Genomic DNA, 27,175 nt, shown 5'->3' with positions numbered 1-27,175 from the left:
TGTATCACTGGCACTTCTCTCCCCAGTTCAAGATAGCATTGCTGCTGCCTCTTGCTCCCTGTAGCTCTTGTTGGTACTTCCCCCCTCTCCAATTCACACTGGCACATTATTCCCCGTCCTCCTCACCATTCAGTCTCAGTTAATGCTGGCATTTGCCTTCCTCTCCCACTCAAAAGTGCCACTTCCAGCTGCTTCTCTCTCCTCCCAAGTTTATAAGATAATGAAGGGAATAGATCGTGTTCCAGTTGCCAGTTTGTTTCAATTAAATAGGTTAGGGAGGACCAGGGGTCACAAATTTAAGTTGTATAAGGCCAGATCTAGGTTAGATGTCAGGAGGTGGTTCTTTTCCCAGAGAATAGTGGACCTCTGGAACAGGCTGCCATCTCGTGTGGTGGATGCTGAATCGCTGAATTCCTTCAAGTGAGAGCTGGACCTGTTTCTGGCTGGAGCGGAGATCACCTCTTACAGAAGATAGGTACTGCAGGAAATTCAGGGCCAGAGTGATCTCCTGGACTAGTTTCGATCGCCTAGATGGGTTGGAGAGGAATTTCCCAGATCTTTTTCCCCAAATTGGCCTGGGTTTTTTATCTTATTTTTTGCCTCTCCCAGGAGATCACATGGTTTTGGGTGGGGTGGAGAGTATATATTGTGATACACAAGGTATCGCAATTCTGTGGGACAGGCTCGATGGACCAGAAGGTCTTTACCTGTCCATCATTGTCTGTATGTTCGTAAGCTTCAACCCTTTCCCTCTCCTCTTCATTGCCATCCATTTTCTCCTCTCCTTTCCCCCCTTTACCATCAATTTTCCTCTTTCCTTTCATTGCTATCCATTTCTTCTCTTCCCTCTCCCATAACCCCTCAGTGCCATTCCTACCCAAATCCTGCTCTTACTGCTAATGGAAAAGATTCCAGCCACTGCGTACTTTCAGCATGATCTCCTGCTTTTGCGAGAATTCCTACCTATAGTATGCAGCAGCCATTAGCAACAGGACTCTGGTTTAGACTGGGGCTGATGGGTTTATGCTGAGTTTTGTTAGTGAACACTGACTTTGCCCCTAAAACATGGGCTGTCAGTACTGGTGCTTGGCATGTATGGTAAGATTTATTCCATTGCACAATAAAAATAATTATGCCTCTATCTACGAAATATATGACTGATCCACCATAATATTGTACAAATCCCTGGTTAGACCACACCTGGAGTACTGTGAGCAGTTCTGGGCACCACACCTTAGGAAGGATATATTGGCCTTGGAGGGAGTGCAGCGTAGGTTTACCAGAATGATACCCGGACTTCAAGGGTTAAGTTACGAGGAGAGATTACACAAATTAGGGTTGTATTCCCTAGAATTTAGATGGTTAAGGGATGATCTGATCAAAGTTTTCAGGATATTAAGGTGAACAGATAGGGTAGATAGAGAAAAACTAGTTCCACTGGTTGGGGATTCTAGGACTAGGGGGCAGAGTCTAAAAATTAGAGCCAGACCATTCAGGAGTGAATTTAGGAAACACTTCTACACACAAAGGGCGGTAGAAGTTTGGAACTCTCTTTCACAAACGGCAATTGGTTTTAGATCAATTGTTAATTTTAAATCGGAGATTGATAGTTTTTTGTTAACCAAAGGTATTAAGGGATATGGGCCAAAGGCGGGTATATGGAGTTAGATCGCAGATCAGCCATGATCTCACTGAATGGCGGAACAGACCCGAGGGGCTGAATGGTCTACTCCTGTTCTTATGTTCCTATGTTTCTGTCTGGATCAATTATTTCTTCAGTGTGATTAACTGTAACTTTTAATGTTTACTTTTAAGTCGCAAAGTCAGAAATATGTAAGTGAAAGATTCAGAAAATCAGCTTTAGAACTATTTAGATGATGACTCCAAAGCTCTAAATGCATAATGAAATCTAAATTTAATTAATTCCAATATAATTTATACTTTTGCATTATATATCAATAATTTGCTGTGGCTCTGAATGTAAATAGCCTCAGTAGTTATATGAAAAATTACCCTGTCACTTTTGATTTAATTTCAGTGCTTTAATTTACAATTCCTGGTACTCAGTTATTTGTTAAAATGCATTAAAAGAAACTTAAGTCATAAATGATCTGCTAAGTATATTTGAAATGTTTTTCATCCTTGCTCTCATTCATATTTTTCCTCGATCAGAGTATCTCAGTCTCTCACTTTCTCACCATCACTTTATCTCTGTTTGTCTGCCTCTGTCTCTTTCATACATTCACACAAACACACATTACACCGGCTTTCTTTATGACTGAAAATGGGAGCATTATTCTAATGGAAGGTGATTATACCCTGGGTAAAGAGCAGCCTGCTGTAAGCAATTCCAGAAAATGCATCAACATCTCCTTTTGCTGCTTAGGCTGGAGAAACACATGTCAAGCCGCCCAGCAAACGAAGCATGTAAACTACTGACAGTCCCAAAACAACAAGCAACAATCAAAATGTGGGGAATCACAGCAGTAGACACAGGTACAATTACCATTTACCAAAACTAGTTTCAGGGTCAGCCTCAAGCCACTTTTAAACGTACACTACCTGTCACAATGCAAATGTAGCTCATGGAAACAATAAAGGATAGCACATCTAAAGGACAATTGCAAGTAAAAAGAGCTGTTAATGGATGAGTGCAGTTCCAACAACACTCAAGATGCTTGACACCATCCAGGACAAAGCAGCCCGCTTGATTGGCACCCCATCCACCACCTTAAACATTCACTCCCTCCACCACCGGCGTACCGTGGCTGCAGTGTGTACCATCTACAAGATGCACTGCAGTAACTCGCCAAGGCTTCTTCGGCAGCACCTCCCAAACCTGCGACCTTTTCCACCTAGAAGGACAAGGGCAGCAGGCGCATGGGAACACCATCACCTCCAAGTTCCCCTCCAAGTCACACACCATCCTGACTTAGAAGCATATTGCCGATACTTCATCGTTGTTGGGTCAAAATCCTGGAACTCCCTACCTAACAGCAGTGTGGGAGCACCTTCACCACATGAACTGCAGCGGTTCAAAAAGGCGGCTCACCACCACCTTCTCAAAGGCAACTAGGGATGGGCAATAAATGCTGGTTTTGCCAGCGACGCCCACATCCCATAAAAAAAATCGAATAAAAAAAAAATACCAGGACATACCTGGAACATACCGATGTGTTATTGCAATATCTGCTCTCATACACACCACACACCAGGGGAATTAAATGAAAAATGCCTTGGCGGATGTATTATGTTAAAAGATGTTTCTCATCTTTAAGATACTCTTCAGCTGAAGAGAACACAAGGGACTTGTTGAGGAGCTGCTAAAATTGAAACTGTCTTTCAAAAAAAACCACACTCATGAAAAGTAGAACAAACGGAACTTGCAAATGTCAAATAAACAAAATTATACATGCCTTCCTTTTAATAATTCACCAGCCCTGATGGTGCCTGTGGCTAGAGACAGGGAAACTCAAATGAAATAATTCAAATCTTAGAGTTCCTATCAACCCATAAAAATATCAATATTTATAGTAAAATCGGCAGATGAAACACTTACCTACTATCTTATCAAAGATATATATTAATTTGTATTTGAATCAAAAGAGTAATTCAATTGCAAAATTTTAAGGGTTAAATAGTGTCTCTGATTATCACTTTGGCTGTATCTTAATTCAGCCTCCAGCTATTTAACAAAATATTAGCAGTATTATATTCCTTGATAACATGCCTAGAAATTCCTTGGAGCTGCCCCTGCTATGCTGGCGTTCTTTTGCTGGAAGTGCAGTGGAAACGCTGTCTACGGGGTTCCCACCGCACTTCCGACAAAATAACGCTGGCGAAGCAGGAGCAGCTCCAAGGAAATTCCATCTTCTTTCTATTTTTGTTTTACATCATTTCTTTATTATTTTTCTTCAGTGTTCTGCTTCACAATTAATCTACCCTCTGCAAGCCAGGCTTCGGGATAATCCAACAAGCAAGCAGTTTCATGTGCGCCATGCATCTCCACGTGACGCCTTAGTAAACCTGCCCCAAGGAACAGGCCTCAAGCCTGCTCCACCATTCAATTAGATCATGGCTGATCTGCACCTCAACTCTATTTATTCGTCTTACCTTCATATCCCTTGATACCCTTACCCAACAGAAATCTATCAAGCTCAGTCCTGAAAGATCCAATTGTCCAAGCATCCACAGGCGTTTGGGGCAGAGAAGTCCGGATTTCTACTGCAATATATGTGAAAAAGTGCGTCCTGATTTCCCTCCTAAATGGCCTTGCTGTAATTTTAAAATTATGTCCCCTCCTTCTTGATTCCCCCAATCAGAGGAAATAGTTTCTCTGTATCTACCCTATCGAATCCTTTTCACTTTTTAAACACATGCACCTAACAGTTTTACGCCCCTAATCCAGAGGATTCAATCAAGTTGGTTAACTCAGTCACATTTCTAGGATAAAGCTGAGTATAAATGTTAGTTAACAATTGGATTTGAACTTGGGTTACCCTGTTGCAAGTCTGAACATTGCATTTATCTGGCATTGCATGTTTAACCTTAGTGCCAATCAGCATGTTCAAGTGTCTGAAACCACCCAATCACAGAAGAGCCTGACGATCTAATCCTGTGAGCATGCACATAAATTGATAACTCTCCTGTTAATTATCCTAAACTGTCTATAACTAATAAGAATCATTTTATTAATCTACAAAGATTTTTTTTAAATCAGACTATGTTAAATGAACACATTTGCACCATAACAATACATAAGGAGATACATACAAGACTTATTGTAAATATCTACAATAAAATTCCACAGCAAATACCCTTACCTATAATCTCACAGCTTACACAAAATGTTATATATGGGCCATGCTCAATCATATAATTAGATCGCTGAAGAAAGCGAGGATAAACAACCAATTACACTATCTCGGGTAGTATTTTCTACCAGAGTGTTCTAATACACCTGGCATACTCACTTGAAACGCTGAATTTAGAATTTAAATTGTACCTGATACAGCCCTGTATATAAAGAGCATGCCTACTTACTGCTAACTGTCATTCTGGGCAACCTACATTTGGAAATAAATTCAACTCTGTAGTTAGAGGGTTAGAGAGCTTTAAAAGTTTAATTTTTAAACGGTAACTTTACTGTGATTAAACATTTATGCCATGACTACCCTTGCCACAGCTGACATGCTAGACTTTTAGAGGAGGGATGTAGGAAACATTAATCAATTAAAAGAAAGACCTATCTATAATATATTGGGCCAAAAATTGCAGTTGTGGCGTACCTCCGGAGTACCCCTCTGACCCATGAATGAATTACATACCTACCTGATGGCGGCAAGGCTGTGAAAACTTGTGGTCTGATGATGCGAGGCGCAGGGCAGCGTAATGGCCCACGGATCCCAGGGACACAGGCGGTGCGGAAGCATACCTGGGATCACATGGGCCTGGTGCTCAAATCGCAAAGCAGAATTCCATTTTAATCATTTCCAAAGGGAATCCCATAATGAGATGTAATGGAATCCCAAAGTCTGATCTAATTACAATTTACAGAATTGGAATTTAATTCATAAGTAGCTTCATTCCACCAACTTCACTAAAAAAATAAATTTTTGATAATTTTCAACATCATTAAAACTCTAATCCAGGCCAATATTTGCAGAAACTCATTTGATGCAGTGTATGTGTATAATTTCCGATATGAAAATGTTTAATTAATGCCTAAGGTATCCCCTTACGCTGATGCAACCATGTCCTTTGCCTGTTTGCATTAACCGTAACATTTCCGTGCACAATTGCTGGCTAGTCTGCACCAGCAATTGCTTTTTTGTGGTCCGTGTGGATGACCTGTCAACGTGTACTTTGACAGACCGCAAGTTCCGGATTTCGCGCATGCGCTGGAAATCCCGAACTTGCGGTGGATTGCAAAATCCAGGCCATTAAAAATCTTACATCTGTGTGCATTTCCTGTCAACTTTCTATCCATTATAAATTCCTATATCCACACATAATGGAAATTATCTATGTCAACTTGTCACTTGTAATTACACCCTCTTGCCAGTTGAGGCAGTGTGAGGCCACCACTGGTGGAGGATGTAATTACAATGTGACAAGTTCACATAAGCAGCTTTCATAATAAATATGGACAATGGAATTTATATATCTGTACGCCTTAGTCCAATTATCGCTGTTTTCTAACCCTGTTTCACCTGAAGATTGCAATTGGTCTTCACTCCCCTTGTGCAACGCCGTGACAGATCAACAACAACAACAACTTGTATTTATATAGCACCTTTAACGTAGTAAAACGTCCCAAGGCGCTGCACAAGAGTATTTTAAGACAGAAAATTTCACACCGATCCACATAAGGATAAATTAGGGCAGGTGACCAAAAGCTTGGTCAAAGAGGTAGGTTTTAATGAGCGTCTTAAAGAAGGAAAGAGAGGTAGCAAGGCGGAGAGGTTTAGGCAGGGAATTCCAGAGTTTAGGGCCTAGGCAACAGATCAACTCATAAGAACAATAAATGATGATACCAGTTACACACACACCCTCAACCCGTGCAAGTTAGAGGTATTGGAGAAAAGCAGTTCCAAGTCAAATGTTTCTTTATCTGGAAATGCAAGAGTCACACCATAGCCCACGTTGCCTAGCAATGCTGATGATCAGTCCAAATAGAACCTCTGGAGAAACCATTTGTTGCTTATGCCAAGAACACTGACTAAAAGATGCCAAAATGCTTTGATTCCCCGGTGACTTTCTAGCCAGTAATGATGTAGTTCAAAAACATTCAGCATTGACCGCAAATCCCACAAGTATTTATCTGTTTTCTGCCAAGAGTTTATAGCACCTGAAATATACAAACTTCAATCAAAAGGTGACATTGAAAAGGTTTGGTGTGGCTACTTCACAATGGGTCAGAATTTGCGGTTGGTATGACTGCGTACTCTCAGAGTACGCCATCATACAGCCCTTGAAATGGGCAGCAAGTTCGCGCATGCACTAAATCCCGAATTTGCGATCTGCCAAGGCGCAGGGCCTGTTTCCACAGCATAAGGGGATACCTCCTGACAAACCCAAGTAATTTTAAAAGCTATATGGGACCGGAAATTTAAGCATTTTAGGATTTTTTCCATGAAAAATATTTATTGTCCATGAAAAGATTCGGAGGAAGCGATTGCTACAATGAGAGCTTTATTTTTTTTTGCATGGAGCATAACCTTAAAAAAAATCCATACTGAAAGTGGAGGAAAGGAAAAAAAACCTTCCTTATTAGAGCCTTGCAGGATTTAATGTACATAAACATCTATGATCATAAATAAATGAGAGACCTTCTGTTTGCTGATTGGAGGACTGGCCCATATGATCCCAGGTACATTTCCGCACACGGTGTGCCCCAAGGATCCATGGGCCATTACGCTGCCCTCTACTCCGCACCGTTTGACAGCAACTTCTTGGAGGAGGGATCCCAGCAGGTAAGTGCACATTCCGTTTGGATGCTGGCGGCGTAATCCGTAGTTACGCTGCCGACCGCAAAATCCAGGCCAATAAGTCTGCTTAATTAATGCCCAAAGTTTAGACATATAGGGGGTGATTTTCATTCAGAAGTTGGGAAGGAGGCGGGACTACAACTTTCGGGGTTGTAGTCCCGCCTCCATCGAGATGTGGCCAATCCACACGATTTTAACTTGATTGACCTTGTTGAGCCCGCCCAGCGGGCTCAGCAGGCCAATTAAGGGCCACCCGAAAACAGGTGACGTCACAGACTGAAATTTCATCTGTCAAGACGTTTTGACAGATGAAATATCAGTGTTTCACAGCTGTTTGAAGCTGTCAAACACTGACAGTCTTACTTCTAACATGAGTCCTTCTCCACAGACTCAGTTAGAAATCTCTCCTGCACAGAAAGCTGCAGGCTGTCACTTTTGACAGATCACAGTCATTCTGCTTTCTGTGCCGGTTAGATGATGGACTCCCGAAACCTAGAGGAAGGAAGGCTGAAAAGGTAAGTACAGGTAATTTAAACTTCTTTACACACTTTAGACACATCAAACACACTTACCTTTGCACTCATGCACCCATCACTCACCTGAACACCGACATCTCGACCCCAAGTCCTTCAACCCGACGGCCCGACTCCTCCAACTTGGCGTGGTTTGGAGCCGTCAGGAATCCCACACTTCAAGCTTTAAAATAGGGATTAGGCTAAAAACTGCCTGTTAACTACCTGTTAACAGGCAGTTAATTGGCACTAATCCCTTCCCACCTCGGGTCGGCGGGTCCCAGTGCGAAGCGGGTACCCGCCTCCTTTGAAACTTACATGGAAGCGGGATGGTGTCGGGACCCCCAAATTTGGGACTTTAACCCCCCGCACACCTCCAATCCCAACTCCACGTGTCAATGAAAATCGACCCCATATTTTCAACACTATGAACAGGCAGTATTACTACATGCACAAATGGACATAGTAATACCTTTTTATGTACATTAATAATTCATGGTGATCACCTTTATTTTCCAAGAGTATTTTTCCTGGGTAGTAATTACACCCAAGGAAGAAAATTGGAACTGCCTGTGATTTGGGAAGTAGTTAAGCTATTAATCAGAGCTGCACACAATTAAAGTACCATCCAGCAGCAATATCACTATACACCAATAAAACCAACAATTTATTATTATTATTACAACTGGCCAAATTTATACAGTGCATATAAATGTTAATGTTGAATATATCTGGATCTTACACATTGTGTTAAGTCAACTCCTCAGTCAGGTTTAACACAACTAATCACTTTCAGTTGTCCTTTTATGCATGTTCGACCAAATGCAAATTAAACTAAATTAATCACATGAAAAAGCACAGGATAAGTAAACACATGCTACCAGCTTGAGTAGCTCTGTAAAGCCATTGAAGAATATACAGGTAAATCACTTCACACTCTGTGAAAACAGTGTGAAGTGCACCTGCAGTATTAACATCAATTGTTTCACAAATGCTGCTTGAGCTGAACATAATGATAAAACACTTACTAAAGTCCAATTTAAACATTCCAGATGTTATTATTAAAAGGTGCTTAATAGAGAACATATCAGGGAATCATTAAAAGAAGCATATTTTTTAACACCAGATGTTATGCTCACTGTATCTGTTGCACAATAAAGTAGCTACTGTTTATTAATGATCATAAAGAATGCTATTTTGTTTTTGTACTTTAGCTGTCCTCCCAATTTAAATGCTCTACCTAAGCAATTTACCATTTCTGAGTTGTTCAGACTGGGAAAAAGACTGCTCCAAATATCTGTCAATGCTGCTCTTAAGTTGGTCATTAGGAGTTAAGGGTAGCCGTGGGTAACTGAGCTGTCCTCCCATTGTGAATGCACTTGGTCTTTGTATAATATCCAATGACACAGATGAAATTGGGAACTCTCTATGGCAAATTGTGGCTGCAAACCCATACAGCACCATTCTATGATTGATGTTCCAATGTACCACTATGCAACTATGTCTATACTTCACTGTATTCTTTAGTCAACAGATCAAAAAAGTGTGCGTTGTGCAATTTTCTGCAATGGATGATATAAGAACGAAAATATATTTTTCTTTTCCTACATCATTATCTGCACTATGTTAGAACAAAAACTTTACTGCATAGCTAGAAGGTGATAACCATCTACGCATATGGCCACTGTACCAATGCAGTAATATTTTAAATCACAAAATAGATTCAGATGAAGAAGATCTTTTGCCCATTTGATCTAATCCTTTCTGAATGCCAATCTTGCCATCTTTCAATCAGAGCATTTAGTTTTTTTTTAAATGAGTCCAATGTCCTGAGATGTAATGTTGATCGATCATTGGTTTAACATTCAACACAGTGTTCCAGTTGTATGTTAAATGTATTCCTGTATTGAGAGGTGCACAGGATCTACTGGTATTATTTTGAAATTGTATTTAAACATGGGTTGGTGCCCTGTTCTTTTTTCTCTGGCGACAGGGTTTGATGGCATGAAAGTGCCACATGGCTAAAATGAAAGCCTCCTCTTTCGGTCCTGGTTGTAAGGGAACTATGTGGAATGCACTCGTGCAGTTTCAACTTAGTTCTGACTGGGTATGGGTTCACATTACAAAACTGTGTCAAACTGGCAATTTAACTCAAGTTAGGACATAAGGATGACTATATGGTCAATGGAAAAATTTTTACTGGTACATTAGGGTTTACTCTTTTGAGGTGAAAGGTGAGCATTTTTTATTGAAACTGAGAAACGGAGCTTTGCTTTCCATCTGATGGTACCAAACCAAACATGGGATGCTAATTATGGGCATTCAAAATGGAAGTGTTTCATTCTCTAACACCAACATCCTCATGTTGGTGGGTATATATATGTTTTTATGATTTTTTTGATAATTGAAGTCTTGGCAGGGACATTACATTTCTTCAATAAGATATATTTTCATTATATGTTCATTTTTACATATTTTATTTGGCAAATACAGGAAACTTTGGTTTATCCGGAGGTTGTATGGCCGGAAACCTCGCTCTAACGGCAGAAATCAGCAGCCGTTTTGGTTAGTTTTTTTTTCTTCTCTTAGCATTCTTTTAACAGGCAGGCTCTGGAAAGCGTCTTTGTAGCTTAGCAACAGCTTCAGAGACGCTTCCAAGGTACGGGCCGAGTGTTTACAAGCTGTTGCTGAGCAACAGTGTTTGTTGTCAAATATGGAGACTTTCATCTCCGTATGCTTCAACGTTAACTTTGCATGTCCGACAGTTTTGATATATCGGCAACACGCCGGTCCCGTCGGTGCCGGATATCAGAACTTTTCCTGTATTTAGAGGTAAAATTGGAATGAGGACAATTGGAGTAGCAATTATTCCAGATAAATGCATACAGTCCTTTAAGGGTTACATACATCACTGTCAGGAAGAGGCATTTTAAAAGGGCCTATTTTACACCATCATGATGTTAGTTGACAGAAACAGACATCCATTGAGGTAAATGCACATGTATGCCTTCTAAAATACTGCATCAGTAGCACATCAACATGTTTAGATGGGCTGGAGGTATCACTGTAAAACAGTTCCTTCTATCGACCAGCTGGTTATGTGGGTGGTTAATGCAGTAAGGGTGCTTTGAAGCAGAAAATGCACTGACACAGCCATTGCCATGTAAACACTCTGGCTGCGATTTCCCTTTCTGGGTGGCTTCAAGGCGGGAGAAGTCGGTGGCAGGGGGGCGACCCCGCTGCTGCGTGGATCCTGTCAATAAATCGAACCTTGCCCTACTGGGCCATGTTAGGCCCGCCCTGCGCGTTGCCCGGTCCTATTAAAGGGTGCGGGTCTGGTGACGTCACCGGATGACGCGATTATTGCCGGTTTATTTAAAGCGGCCATGGCCCCAACTACTGTCAGTTGCAAATTGATAGCATTCAGTGCTGTCAGTGTTTGAGTCCCTGCACTTTGAGCTTGCAGTGTCAACGAGCAGCACCTCGCTTCACAGATGAGTCTCTCCATCATCTTGTGGAGGGAGTGAGAGCACGTAGGGTGGTTCTCTTCCGTGCGGATGGCAGGAAGAGGCCTCCCCAGCAGACAAAGGCAGCGTGGCTGCAGATATTGCAGCAGGTTACGGGGCTGTCAGTGGTGGTTCGCACCTGGGTGCAGTGCCGCAAGAGGTTCAATGATCTAGTAAGATCAGGAAAAGTGAGTATTAAACCACAATTACCTTGATGTTGCTGTGCGTCTCATCACATTCGCACCACTCTACATTGTCACTCCTACTGCACAACGCTACACAGCCCAACATCCCTTGTACCTTCATCCATCCCTCTAACTCTATCTACATTATCAGGTCACCATCTTACTATGCAGCCCTCACACTGAGCCTCATCATTATGCAATGACAGCAGCTAACAACACAAAAGGAGGCAACTTGGTATTGCCAACCCACTCCATCAAATTATCAGTGTAAAGCTCCATGCCATTCCATTCCTTACACTCATACCATCACTCTCACTGAATCTTCTCTTCTTTCCCTCCTTGCAGGAAAAGATAGCCCACAATAAGAGGGAGAGAATGGGAGGAGGGCCTCCACAAACCATGTCATAGCTGACAAGTGCAGAGGAGGCAGCACTGGAGATTGCTGGAGTGGTGGACGTTCCAGAAGTGGGGGACGGAGAGAGGGGCTCAGTAGAAGAAGCTAGTGATGGAATTAATTTCCATACAACTACATGCCTTTCATCATTGCCTCATATGGGGTGTGATGTCAAGACAAGATGAATGCTCATCATGTGGATAATGGTATGTGTCTGCAGTGGACATCCTGTATATCTAACTGATGTCTTCAGTCTCCCACAGGTCCATCAAGAGCCCCCCACCCAATGTCCAGGAGCAACTGCAAGATGACTCCTCAGAGGAGCCTCCTGCCTCTGAGGGCGCAGCGTCACCTCAGACAACGCAACCCAGCACCAGCGCAGAGTTGCACACCTCGGTGGGTATGTCGCGAGATAGAGTAGTGTCGTCACCTGGTGTCTCACAGATCACAACTGAGCAGCAGCAGATGGGGGAGACGGGGACAGCAGTGAGACTCCTCAACGGAGGGTGCAGGAGTCTCCTAGCTCTGCTCAGCTGCATGCAGATGCTGAGCCTCGAGGGCCATCCAGAAAGAGGGTGATCCTGGAGCTGCAGGAACAAGTGCAGGAGGCTCTGACTGGTTTTGCGACTGCAGTGACTGTGAATGTGCAGAGAATGGAGTCCATCTCCAACAAGAGCACCACCATGATGCACTCACTGGCAACTATAGCTTCCTCCATGGATAGGATGGCCACCTGTATGGAGGAAACACTGTGTCAGTCTCATGAGAACATGGTTTCTCTTCAAAATAGATGGTCATCTATGGAGGATAGATGGGGAAAAAGGGAGGAGAGATGGGCATCTATGGCGGAGAGAAACTAGAGGCTCATAGACGTCCTTTGTAGGAGGGATGTCAGTATAGAGGTGGGCCCTCATGGCCCCACTGAAGTGCAGCAAGATGCTCTCCAGCTACTTGCTAGCAGGGAAGTGCAGGTGGCCCATGAGAAGGATGATGGTGGGAGGGGACATGGAAGTGGGGGCTCCTCTCCAAGCGATCAAATTTCCACCCCCTTGCCAACCCCTCAGTCAGAGCCCCAGATGCCTCCCCAGTGATGAACAAGTCAGCCCCCTGCAGGGGGAGCAGACTTTAGCGGAGCCATCAGTGGCTCCAAAACCCAGAGGACGACTGCCAAAGGCGTCTAAGCAGACACAGCACGGAGATGAGGAGGCTGCCTCTACCTCTGCTAAAGCCGCAGGGGTAGCATGACACAGAAGCACCCAGAAACGAAAGATCCCACACAAATAGTCACAAGGGTAGTCACTCGGGTGTGTCTTTCTTTATCAATGTCATGTTAGTATTCTATGAAGTGCTGTTAATAAATCATCTAATTATCACACTTGGAGGTCGTTGGCAAATTTGTGTGATGAAATGGAAGTGGCAGAGTGATGGGTCAGGGCTCATTTCACACCCAGCAACGATGGTGAGAGTCAAAACAAGGGAGGAATCATTGTTTGACTGCGGCAATGTGTTGGTGAGGGGTGATGCAAACCTGCATACACGGGTGGCAGCCACATGCATGAGCTGCATGCCATTGATAAGGGTATCCCTGGAGTGACGGGCAGCAACGTGCTCGCGTACTGGTCACAATGGGACCGCCGGCTCGTCCAGGTGTTCCTCATCCTCATAACCAACCTCATGGTGAGCCACCTCATCCTCATCCTCCAAATCCTCCGATGAGGCTCTGTGCTCAGCGGTGTCTTCCTCATCCAGTACTAATCCTCGCTGCTGCGCTATATTGTGCAGGGCGCAGCAGACGACAACTATTCGCGAGACCTAGCTGGTGCATACTGTCGGGCTCCTCCAGATCTGTTGAGTCATCTGAAGCGCATTTTGAGCAAGCCTATTGTCTGCTTAATGACACTTCTCGTGGAGATGTGGCTTTGATTATAATGTCCTTCAGGCTCATTTGTTGGCCTCCTCAAAGGTGTCATGAGCCACGACTTCAGGGGATAGCCCGTGTCTCCCAGCAACCAGCCGCCAAGACTGTGTGACGGTGCAAAGAGCTGAGGGACGGTGGACTGGCGCAGGATGTACGAGTCATGACAACTGCCAGGGAACTTGGCGCACACATGGATGATAATCTTCCTATGGTTGCAGACCAGCTGAACGTTCAGGGAGTGGAAGCCCTTGCGGTTAACAAATGCTACTAGGTTGTGATGGGGTGCCCTGATGGCCACATGTGTGCAGTCGATGACTCCCTGCACCCGTGGGAAGCCAGCTAGAGTGGCAAAGCTGAGCGCCCGCTCATTGACATTGGCTTCATCAGTGGCAAAGTGGATATAATTGGCGGATTGTTAAAGAGGGCATCGGTTACCTGTGCAATGCAACTGTGGGCGGCCGACTGCGAGATGCCACAAAGGTTTGCTGCAGATGCCTAGAAGGAGCCTGAGGCAAAGAAGTTGAGGACAAGGGTGAGTTTGACAGCCACTGGTAAGGAGTGTTCACCACTTACTCCAGTAACGCGCAAATGTCGGCGATGACCTGATGCGATAGTCTGAGCCTCCTTTGGCACTGCTGCTCCGCCATGTTGAGGAAGCTCATCCTCTGCCTGTATACCCTGTGTTGGGGGAATGGCCTCCGACACAGTGCAGCCCTGCGCTGATGCCCTCTGTCCTGTGCAGCATCAGTTGAGGAGAAGGTTGGCGCTCTTGTTGTTGCTGCTGCTGCTGTTGGTGTGACTGGTTCTGCTGCTGCTGTGGTTGATCATCATCAGATTCGGAGGACCAAGGTGACGGAGCATAAATTGTGCCCATTCTGATGGTTCATATGGCAGCTGAAGTTCAGATGACAGAACCAATCTATCAAGGGTTAGATATGAGGTTGCAAGGAGGTGACAGTGAATAGAGAGTTTACTGCAAACACCTCCCAAATGTATAAAGCTTAAACATCTGTTCAAGTCTGAAGCTTCTGAGAGTGGAAAGTGACCAGCTATAAACTGGTAGGTTTTAAACCACTTTTGCAGCTGTCACCTATTGAAACATAGAAAATAGGAGCAGGAGTAGGCCATTCGGCCCCTCGAGCCTGCTCTGCCATTCAATGAGATCATGGCTGATCATCCAAATTCAGTACCCCGTCCCTGCCTTCTCCCCATATCCCTTGATCCCTTTAGCCGTAAGAAATATATCTAACTCCTTCTTGAATATATTTAATGAATTGGCCTGCACTGCCTTCTGTGGTAGAGAATTCCACAGGCTCACCACTCTCTGGGTGAAGAAATTCCTCCTCATCTCTGTCCTAAATGGCTTACCCCTTATCCTTAGACTGTGACCCCTGGTTCTGGACTCCCGGCCATCGGGAACATCCTTCCTGCATCTAGTCTGTCTAGTCCTGTTAGAATTTTATAAGTTTCAATGAGATCCCCTCTCATTCTTCTAAACTCCAGCGAGTATAAGCCCAATCGACCCAATCTCTCCTCATACGTCATTCCTGCCATCCCAGGTATCAGTCTGGTGAATCTTCGCTGCGCTCCCTCCTCAGATAAGGCGGCCAAAACTGCACACAATACTCAAGGTGTGGCCTCACCAAAGCCCTGTACAACTGCAAGACATCCTTGTTCCTGTACTCGAACCCTCTCACTATGAAGGCCAACATACCATTTGCCTTCTTAACTGCCTGCTGCACCTGCATGCTTACCTTCAGCGACTGGTGCACAAGGACACCCGGGTATCGTTGCACTTCCCCTTCTCCCAATCTATTGCCATTCAGATAATAATCTGCCTTCCTATTTTTGCCACCAAAGTGGATAACCTCGCATTTATCCACATTATACAGCATCTGCCATGCTTCTGCCCAATCACCCAACCTGTCCAAATCATACTGGAGTTTCTCGGCATCCTCTTCACAGCACACACGCCCACCCAGCTTTGTGTCGTCTGCAAACTTGGAGATATTACATCTAGTTCCCTCGTCTAGGTCATTTATATATATTGTGAATAGCTGGGGTCTCAGGACCGATCCCTGCGGTACCCTACTAGTCACTGCCTGCCACTCGGAAAAAGAGCCGTTTATTCCAACTCTTTGCTTCCTGTCTGCCAACCAGTTCTTTATCCAAGTCAGTACCTTGCCCCCAATCCCATGTGCCTTAACTTTACACGCTAATCTCTTATGCGGGACCTTATCGAAAGCCTTCTGAAAGTCCAAATACACCACATCCACTGGTTCTCCCGTATCTATTTTACCAGTTACATCCTCAAAAGATTCCAGTAGATTAGTCAAGCACGATTTACCTTTTGTAAATCCATGTTGGCTTTGTCCGATCCTGTCACTGTTTTCCAAGTGCTCTGCTATTACATCTTTTATAATGGACTCTAGCATTTTCCCCACTACCAATGTCAGGCTTACCAGTCTATAATTCCCCGTTTTCTCTCTACCACCTTTTTTGAATAGTGGGGTAACATTAGCTACCCTCCAATCCATGGGAACTGTTCCAGAGTCTATCGAATTTTGAAAGATGACCAGCAATGCATCTACTATTTCTTGGGCCACTTCCTTAAGTACCCTAGGATGTAGATTATCAGGCCCTGGGGATTTATCGGCCTTCAATCCCGTCAATTTCCCTAACACCACTTCCCTACAAAGACTGAATGAAATGAAGAGTTGTTCAGAGCCCGCCAAACTTAACTGGCGTGACCCCCAGCGACGGGAACCTCGTGGAAAACTTGGGGAAATACTTTGTGCCTGCTAAAATAGTGAGTAAATTGGTTTAAACACCCTCTCAACTAGCACAATTGCATGACCCGCTGCTTAGTGCCGTGTCTGCAAAGCGCAGGCAAAACCGGCACTCGGGACACTCACAAGGAGGCGGGTTTAGAGCGGGATACCGCCCCGCTGTCAATCATTTGGATTTTGACAGGACCCGCCTCCGAGCGCCGGCAGAATTCGGCCCTGTGTGTGTTTGTTGTTAGGCCAGATTACACTAATTACATAGGGGATAAACAACTTGGCTGATGTCATAAATTCTGAGATTGAACACTGAACAGTGTACACAGACATCCAAATCCCTGTTACAGTCTTTAACATAATTAGGTTTTGTTTTGTTCGCTATATTTAGATGTTAAAGATTTATTGGTCATTACCAATACTAACCTGTGCTGTAATAGCTGCCGTGCATTTTATGTAACTTTGACAGAAAAATGTTTTTTTTTTAAAACACAAAAATGTTGTTACTTCAGAGTTATAACGAAGGGGTCAAGAGGAGAGGGTTTTAACTGAATTCAAATTTAAATGTATTCAGTTCTACATATGTGCACATTATACGTTAGCACTGAACTAGAAGCTGAAAGGTTCTACGTGTTTGGAACAGTGATAATCCAGCCATTCACACAACATAAACTACTATTCCATTTTAGCTCCATTTTGTAAATGTATTAATAATTCACAAATACATTCACAGTTAGTTAGGGAGCTTCATATGCTTGATAGACAAGTGAATCCAGCAAACTAAAACAACAAATTGGTCTTTTGTCTTGTTTCCTTCCTATCCATCATTGTAATGTATATGCTGGTATAGTTTTAACATACATAAGAATACTTTCGTTGTGGTTTGTTTAGGTGCCGCTCAGATAGGGCCTCACTGTTAACACATCAAGTTCACCTGATCTACCCTGAACATCATGGCAAGGTACTGCTGCCTTTTACAGTTCTGTATAAGCACCTGGGAAGCTCAAGGGAACAGCGTCAGCAGATAGCTTTTTCTTCACGCTCCCTATTGTTTCACACAGATACGACCTCGGCTCTTTTTAAGGTAGATCTGAACTCAGGCACCTGAATACTATCCTTTAAACCTGCATTGTGTCACTATAGCAACAGAAGGAGGCGCACTTTTAAATGCAGCCAGTGGAAGGCACCCACGGCTCCTGCATTTACAGAGCAGATACCTGGAAGCAAATTCTACTGCCACCAGTTAAAGCAACAACCCCGCCGCGTTCATGCAAAACACTGGAAAATGGATGTCGGTGTTTAATGCACAGAGATGCAGCAGATTTCTGTTCGGCTTAGCCAACGATTAGAAAACGATCTGCTCCCATCTCTTTCGATGAGCATTTCCCTCTATTCTATACAGACTGCAGTGCCTGAACCATGTGGCACTGAACTCTGTGGACGCCTGGGAATGCGGGGGACACCCGCGCACAGGCAGCCGGTGGCTCTCCGGGCACAGAAGCAGTTCCTTTCTCCTGATTTCGGTCGGGGCATTTAAATATGGGGCAATGCCCATCGCCTGTCAGCACCCGCTCGCAACACAGCTTCTGTTTCCACAGCTTGTCTGCACAGACACCCCATCAGAAATGTAATGTGTCATTAAGTAGGACGTTAACTTATTTTTGTTTTCTACAGCCCGCCGCGCTCCTGTTGGAATTAATTGAATTTAAATGTTGACTGAGAATCGCAGATCGGAGAAAGAAACGCCCGTGACATTTAATCGGAGCAGACTGACTGGAGACTGGGATATGTATGTCCCTGTGGTCGATTGATAGATGCAGCAGTTGTTTCTTAGTTTCTTCTTATTAAATTGTTATTCATAGCAAAGGCGCGTGAAGCGGGTGCATTCTGATTTCAGGGAAGATTTATGTTTGCACTGTAAAAAGATGCAAATTCACAGAGACCGCTCTGCATTCTGTGATCCAGAGTAAAATGATCCCCTTTCGCCCGATCCCAGTGAAATCCGAGGTGTACATGCCAAATGTAAACAGCGATGAGATGAGTAAATACTGAATGTTACTGATAAACTGCTTTAACCATTACCCCCTCCCCGTGCAACACGACGACATTCCCTCAGTCAGAACTAACTGCCTGTTGGCTCGTTCTCGAATGCAGCGGGCATTGGGAGCCGTGATATTTTATTCCAGCCCGTTTTATCGACAATTCTCAGAGAGTGTCCGGCTTCAGGTTCAGAGGATTTGCACCAATCGCTAATCTTAATCTGAAGCTTTTAGTGTTCAGTCACCTACACGTTTCGAGTCTACTGACTTAAAAAAAAGTTAACCGCAAATACACTCTGCCGGGAACAAGAGACCTATTTTCAGAAAATAAGATGTTCGCAACTGTTAACAGACGTCAGAGCTGACAATCTGATCTGTTTCGGTACATCACCTGTTCTGACAGGATAAACTGTTGCTAACCTGGCGACTGAGCGAAACACTGGGAGATTTCATTCCCCAATCTTTGCAAGAGGTGGTATAATTTCATCATATATGGCCCTGTCATCCCGGCACAGATCTCTGGTCCCTACTTACAATAGACACACACACAGATGGGATTTATGGAAGGACGCGCCTAATGGTTTCCTTTATATGGTAAAATGTCTGCTTTCATCCTCAGAAGCGAAGTGTGCATGCACTGTGTGATGAAACGGGGCAGCGCATTCGCGTAAAATGCTAAGGATTGGAGTTAGAAGGAATCAGTGGGCTAAAAGCTGTTTGCAATCTCACTCGAGTGAATGCTGGAGGCGATGGAAGCTGCCGGGGTTGGAATGAACGGAACCGAGTGCCGTAGGCTCCGAGACACTGACCAGGGTCGAGTTAATGACCCCAATCTATTTACTTTTCATAATGGTTTCACTTTACAAATCCGAATAAGGCAGCCCTGGTTTAACCATTTAATAATGCCATTGTGCATCACTGCAAAAAGTTTGCATTATTTTAAATATATGTTTTAAAGCGCATTAAATAGTACATTTTAACAATGCCCCGTCAACGAGCTTTTAAAATCAAACCATACATTTCCCAACAAACCCATTTAAAACGGCAAGGACAGGAAGCCTCAGTTGGACTTTGTTAGAAGCCCCTTTCTACCTGTCGACAGACTTTTCAATCTCTCAAATTCGGCAGATTTCAGTGGCTCTGTAACATCATCGCCATTTGGCCGTGTTTTTTTTAAATTGGTAATTAAATTTCCGTGTAGTTGACGGGGGCGTCAGGTCAACTTTTCAAGTTCTGTTACAATATTGGCATTGTTGAAATCGTGTACATGACTGGCGACACTGATAAAACAGACTGGCGGCAGCTCGGCGATCAAGGGGTTACTGTAATTTTCTGCTACAATAAATATGCGCCACATGTCAAAACTAATTCATTTCGACAATCCACAAAAGATTTTGTGTGAAATCTGAATTCCACGCCTTTGTGAATTTATCTGAGTTGAGTGAAAACGAGTTATTATTCTAACATCACACTGAAATCCACAATCACACCAGCGCTCGCTCCACCATCTCTCCTCAGTTGACTTTGGTCCTAGTTTTCCTCTATAGGTAGACAGATCAATACACAACTTGCGTACATTGTACATTTCAGCAATATCTGACCCATCGGTATGGTGCTGTTGTGGATCTGCTCCAAGGATATGCAGGGAACTCGTGTTTTAGCATTAGTAGTTAATATTAAGCCATTTGTCGACTAATCGGGCGTTGCAACCAAATAAAAACTGTACTTACTGCAGTAGGCGATGAGGAGACTGGCCAGAATCATGATTGCCCAGAAAGTTGAAGGCATGCTAGGCCAAGTGTTGGCATCCTTACGGGTGCTTGATGGAGCCATGGGCGAGGGGGGTGGGGGGGTTCTCTCTCTTCGGCTTCACAAACCAATTCTCCTCTCCACTGAGGGCCTTCCTCCACGTGTAATCCCTAACAGGGACATTTGCCCCCTGCAAGATCGCTGCTCAGCATCCCGGCCGTCTTTCGCCAACCATTGCCGACAGAATTCGGACTTCTCACTTGGAGTTACACTTGCTTCTTCGGTATTCAACGGCAGTCAGGTCAGAACGACGCCTCTATGTTGCCACGGTGCCTCTTTAAAAAAATATATAATGATAGCAATACCTGTAAATGATTCCCCAGACTGTTTTATTCAAACTCCTAGATGATGAAAACGATTTATCATTGACGAGAGAGAGGGAGCCCCAGGACTTGGCTGCTTGGAGCTGGAGGAGTTCTAGACAGGTGACACTTTTTATAGACCGTAACCTTATAAAACATCCCAACACGCTGGGGGCCGAAAACGAGCTCGGTGATGGCAGTGACTCGGAACTGCCCTTTAAAGAGAAAGAGCCGAGATCAGTTTGAAACCAGAGAGAGGGAGGTTATAAAGGAAGAAAACTACACCGGGTATGGCACGGAGAGAGCCTGGTGCCGGAGGATGGAGGAGAGAGAGACAGCAGAAGCACAGCATCAGTGCACAGTATGATATCCGTCCACCGGCTGATGTGAGAACCCCTTCCCAACACCTCCCAGCCCAGAAGATGAAGCCCAGTTGCCCAGGCGTGGTGGTGAACTGTGAGTGATCGCTCACTCAGTGCGCTTTCTGCTTCCTCCGAGTGGCCCCGGGGGGGACACGGCGATGATCCAAAGTTTTCAAGGTGTTTCAGGAGGGCTCTTGTCACTAACACTCAAGTCTTCCTGGCTGGAGCGGAGAATTCAAGCCTCTCGCAGCTTCTGACGCAGCCAAGTCTTAAAGCAAGGATCCACTGTGCTGGATCCGAGCACGCCCACAGAAATCGTCGAGGATGACTGGAAACGATCATTTTAAAACATTTTCTTCCAAACACGATTCGATGAAAACATTTAAATCGCATTTAATATACATTACAATTTAAAACGGGACCGAGATGTTTACTCTTCCAGGAGCTCCCCGAGGCAGCTTTCTCATATTTTGCAGGTGGGCGCAATGCTGAGACCCAAGAAAAATGGTCTCGCTGGTAGAAAAAACACCTTTAAATGTAGAACACTTTGTACCTAATCGTTTTAACAGCTGGACAGAGATGAGGCACACAAGGTATCGGAGACTCTAATTATAAAGCTTAAAGCAAAGAGTTGTGAATGGTTTTCACCCCCACCCCTTGACACGTTTCATTGAAAGAGTCACAGTGTAGTATCACTGGAGCAGATCACAGGGGCACTGGTGCCAGTGCGCGGATATGTGGCGGGGTATCACCCTGAAGGCAGTCTGGACACTCCGCGTACTATAAACAAGACTACCATGATTCGAGGCGCCTGCCCTGCCGTAAATCCGTCATCTCTGTCACTCAGCCCAAATTAGGCACTTGGTTGGAAAGAGAATATTGACATCATGCAGTTTCTAGTGGTGATGGAGTCATCTGATGTCATCTGCACTCCAAATGGCCAGCTGGCCATGCACAACCAGTGATGGCATCACCGATGACAAGTTAATGTGATCTATTTTCTAGCCGGCAAGAAAAAAAAAGTTCCAACAGTCCCTTTAAATATTTTCAGTACGAAGACCAAGGGATTGCTGAAACGTCAACTACATTCTGTATCAATGCTTCATTCCTACCACATCAGTGAGTATCTCCCAGTGTATGTTGAATGATAATGTAACCATTATAATAAAAAAAATACACACCGATCATCAAAAGTGCCAATATATCGGATGGGTTCATCATGCTATAAACAGAATGTGCAGCAATATGTCACTGAAAACAGAACATGCATTACTCAGTACCCCTGACCTGAGCACGGCCTTCTCATGGGTCACTTGTTGACTGACTGATCACCATGTTGGCTGTCTATTGGAGCCAATAAAGGTTAGAAGCATGACTAGATTGATGTTTATGCATGTTGCTAGGGAAACATATCATCGGCAGGAATTGTGTTGCTGCCTGAAGTAGGACACGCTCAAATTGTGTTAGGAAATGTAGTCGTCCTATGGCTCTTCTCTGAAGCAAAGCACTGGAATCCATGGCATAAAGATTTGCTTGGTTAAAAATATTGATCGTTGTAAATTAGCCCGCTGTCTTTCACTGGATCTGCCTGTAGATTATAGATCAGAATGTATATTATCGGTGTGATGGGTAATTTCACAGTCCACAGGATTGCTATTTCACACATGTGAGATAACAGCTAATGTTCAGCAGTAGCACATGGTTATTCCAGGATTGATTTAAAGATGCTCAGATGGGATGTGGATATGCACTTGTTTGTGATCTCAAGTCAGCCATCAGAGAAAAAAATGATGCTTTGAAAGAATCAATATTTCACTGATGATCATGGATCATAAGTACATAAAGTGATCACGGAAGCATTCAGTAATGTGGCAGGTTAGCATCTTGATGCCAATTTCCCAAGCAGTAATGACTGTAGATGGATTGGTGACGAGGTAAAGGCAATGAACAGAGGTGAGGCACTTACTCTCAGTTAAGAAGAGAAAAAAAATCGAAGCGTGAGTTAACTCAAAGCATTCTCACACACTTTCTAGCTTCCAGTTACAGAGCAGCACCAGCAGGGAAACCTATGTGGCGCGGGTGAACTCCAAATTGGGGGGAAAGCTGCTGAAAATACTAGGTGAGAAAATTTAGGATACTCTTCAGATTCCACTTGAAATCTATGTACCCATAAAATAAATAAAATGTCACCAGCAACAATACGTTCTCACCATTCTTTCAATGTGAAAAAGGTCATCACAAGACACCAAAGGTAATCATGATATTAGGTCTGACACAGCCACATTTAGAACAACTGCTCTAACATGCCATCTAGGGTGAGGCAAGGTGTACTTCGCCAATCTGATGATGAATCTGTAAACTGTAGACTTGTGCAAGGTGAGCATATAAATGTACAATAAGATTCATTTATATAGCACCTTTACCATAATAAAACGCAGGAGAAACTGATGCCCACCAGCAATAGAAGAGGTAGGAAAAGGAACTGAAAGCATGGTCAAAAGGATAAGTTTTGAAGAGGCTTCTGAAAGCAGAAATAGTCGCAAGGTTTGTGGGAGGGGAAGTTCCAGAAAGAAGAGGTGAGACACCTAAATGCTCCACTGATGGTGGAGAAAAGGATTGATGAGATTCAGGGGAAGTCAACGGACCAAAGACTTTAATTACCCCAATATTGAATGAGACAGCAATTGTGTTAAGGGCAGAGAGGGGGAGGAATTTCTGAAGTGTGTTCAGGAGAACTTTCTTGATCAGTATGTTTCCTGCCCAACGAGGAAGGAGGCATTGCTGGATCTAGTCCTGGGGAATGAAGTGTGTTAAGTGAAGAATGTCACAGTGGGGGAGCATCTCGGGACTATTGATAATAGTATCATAAGGTTTAGATTAGTTATGGAGAAAGACAAGGAGCAATCTAGAATAAAAATACTTAACTGGAGGAGGGCTGATTTCAGCAATTGAGGAGGGATCTGGCCCCGGTAAATTGGAGTCAAAGACTGGCAGGCAGAAATTAAAGGGAGCAATGGGGGGCCTTTAAAGAGGAGATGGTTCGGGTGCAATCTAGGTGCATTCCCACAAGGGGGTAAGGAAGGGCAAACAAAGCTAGAGCTCCCTGGATGATGCACGAGTAGGATGGAGCAGACAAAGGGGGCGTACGACAGATGTCAGCTTGATAAAGAATCAGGCTGAATATAAAAAGTACAGAGGAGAAGTGAAAAAGGAAATAAGAGGGCCCAAGAGACAATACGAAAAGAGATTGGCAGTTAACATAAAAGGGAATCCAAAGGCCTTCTATAGGCATATTAGCAGTAACAGGGTTGTCAGAGGAGCAGTGGGCTGATTAGGGACCAACGTGCAGATCTATTGGTGGAGGCAGAAGGCATGGCTGAGGCACTAAATTAATAATTTGCATCATTGTTTACCAAGGAAGAGGATTTTGCCAAAGCTATGGTAAATGAGGAAGTTGTCAGGATATTGGATCAGATAAAAAATAGATAAAGAGGAGGTAGTGGAAAGGTTGGCAATACTTAAAGTGGATAAGTCACCTGGTACACATGGAATGCATTCAAGGTTACTGAGGGAAGTAAGAGTAGAAATTGTGGAGGTGCTGCCCACAATCTTCCAATCCTCCTTAGACACAGGGGTGATGCCAGAAGACTAGAGGATTGCAAATGTTATACCCTTATTCAAAAAAGGGGAGAAGGATAAACCTGGCAATTACAGGCCAGTCAGTTTAAAGTCGATGGTGGGGAAACCATAATCCAGGAAAAAATGAACAGCCACTTGGACAAGCATGGACTAATAAAGGAGAGCCAGCATGGATTTGTTAAAGGCAAACTGTGTTTGACTAACTTGATTGAATTTTTTGATGAGGTAACAGAGAGGGTGGATGTAGGCAGTGGAGTTGTTGTGTATATGGACTTTCAAAAGGCGCTTGATAAAGTACCATATAACAGGCTTGTTAGCAAAATTGAAGCTCATGGGATAAAGGGGGCAGTCACAGCATGGATACAAAGTTGGCTAAGGGATAGTCTTTACAGTGGTACTTTACAGCCTTCTGGGCTCAACATCGAGTTCAACAATTTCAGACCATAACCTCGGCCCCTATCATTTTTTTTCTCTCTCTCACATGCCAGCTGTCGATCATTCTGCCATTGCCATTTACACTTCATCCAGAGCCATCTTTTGTTTCTTAATTTGTCCCAATACCATCTCCTTTTGCCTTGCACCATCATCCCTTTTGTCTCTTAATCTCTCCTGCCTTCCACCCTATCACAGACCTTCCCTTTTGTTCTTTCCTCCCCTCCTCCCTTTCCCTGCCCCTACACTTCCTTAAAAACCTGTTCCATCTCCAACTTTTTCCAGTCCTGACGAAGGGTCATCGACCTGAAACGTTAACTCTGTTTCTCTCTCCACAGATGCTGCCTGACCTGCTGAGTATTTACAGCATTTTCTGTTTTTATTTCAGATTTCCAGCATCCGCAGTATTTTGCTTTTATATAGAAAACAGAGTGCTGTGGTGAATAGCTGTTTTTTGGATGAGAGGGACGTATACACTGGTGTTCTGCAGGGTTCAGTACACTGCTGTTTTTGATATACATTAATGACTTGGACTTGGGGGTACAGGACAAAATTTTTGAAACTTGCAGATGACACGAAATTTGGAAGTGTAGTAAACAGTGAGGAAGATAGTATTATATTTCAAGAGGACATAGACAGGCTGGTGGAGTGGGTGGACACATGGCAGATGAAATTCAATGCAGAAAAGTGTGAGATGCTACATTTTAGTAGCAAGAATGAAGAGAGACAATACAAGCTAAATGGTACAATAAAGGGTCTGCAAGAACAGAGATACCTGTAGTGTTTGTGCACAAATCTTTGAAGGTGGCAGGACGGGTTAACAAAGCAGTTAAAAAAGCATATGGGGTCCTGGGCTTTATAAATAGAGGCATAGAGGACAAAAGCCAGGAAGTTATACTAAACCTATATAAAACATTAGTTTCGCCTCAGCTGGAGTATTGTGTCCAATTCTGGGCACCACACTTTAGGAAGGATGTGAAGGCTTTGGAGAGGTTACAGAAGAGATTTATTAGAATGGTTCCAGGGATGAGGGACTACAGTTATGTGAAGTCAATGGAAACCAGGGGGAAAATTCTCCACTGGCTGGAGTCAAACTTAGTACAAAGTAAGATAGTTGTGGTTGTTGGAGGCCAATCATTTCAGCCCCAGTACATCGCTGCAGGAGTTGCTCAGGATAGTGTCCTAGGCCCAATCATCTTCAGCTGCTTCATCAATGACCTTCCCTCCATCATAAGGTCAGAAGTGGAGATTGTGCGCTGATGATTTCAATGTTCAGTTCTGTTCACAACTCCTCAGATAATGAAGCTGTTTATGCCAGCATGCAGCAAGACCTGGATGAAATTCAGGCTTGGCTGATAAGTGGCAAGTAACATTGGTGCTACACAAGTGCCAGGCAATGACTATCTCCAACCAGAGAGAGTCTAACCGCCGCCCCTTGATGGCATTACCATTGCCGAATCTCCCACCATCAACATCCTGGGGGTCACCATTGACCAGAAACCTAACTGGACCAACCACATAAATACTGTGGCTACAAGAGCAGGTCAGAGGCTGGATATTCTGCGGCGAGTGGCTCACCATCTGACTCCCCAAAGCCTTCCCATCATCTACAAGGCACAAGTCAGGAGTGTGATGGAATATTCTCCACTTGCCTGGATGAGTGCAGCTCCAGCAACACTCAAGAAGCTCAACACCATCCAGGACAAAGCAGCCTGCTTGATTAGCACTCCATCTTAAACATTCACTCCCTCCACCACCGGCGCACCATGGCTGCAGTGTGTACCATCTACAAGATGCACTGCAGCAT

At 44.0% G+C, this 27,175-nt stretch overlaps 1 protein-coding gene across 2 annotated transcripts in view; it reads right to left on the bottom strand.

The window, feature by feature from the left end:
• Positions 1-21,617, bottom strand: part of tafa5a (TAFA chemokine like family member 5a) — an 849,608-nt gene extending 827,991 nt beyond the window's left edge. Inside the window, exon 1 of one of the 2 annotated variants that reach the window (XM_086010303.1) lies at positions 20,555-21,617. In XM_086010303.1, the coding sequence (XP_085866429.1) occupies positions 20,555-20,657 (103 nt within the window). In that variant the 5' untranslated portion in view covers positions 20,658-21,617. The remainder of the gene's footprint in view (positions 1-20,554) is intronic. The other variant, XM_086010301.1, reaches the window with a different exon arrangement.
• Positions 21,618-27,175: the final 5,558 nt, after the last annotated feature.

This window comes from Somniosus microcephalus, chromosome 17, assembly GCF_052327205.1.
Source record: "Somniosus microcephalus isolate GS21.2 chromosome 17, FLI_Smic_1.0, whole genome shotgun sequence".
NCBI classification, from domain to species: Eukaryota; Metazoa; Chordata; class Chondrichthyes; order Squaliformes; family Somniosidae; genus Somniosus; species Somniosus microcephalus.
The sequence above is the reverse complement of the archived record's forward strand: the minus strand, read 5'-3'. Positions and strand labels throughout refer to the sequence as shown.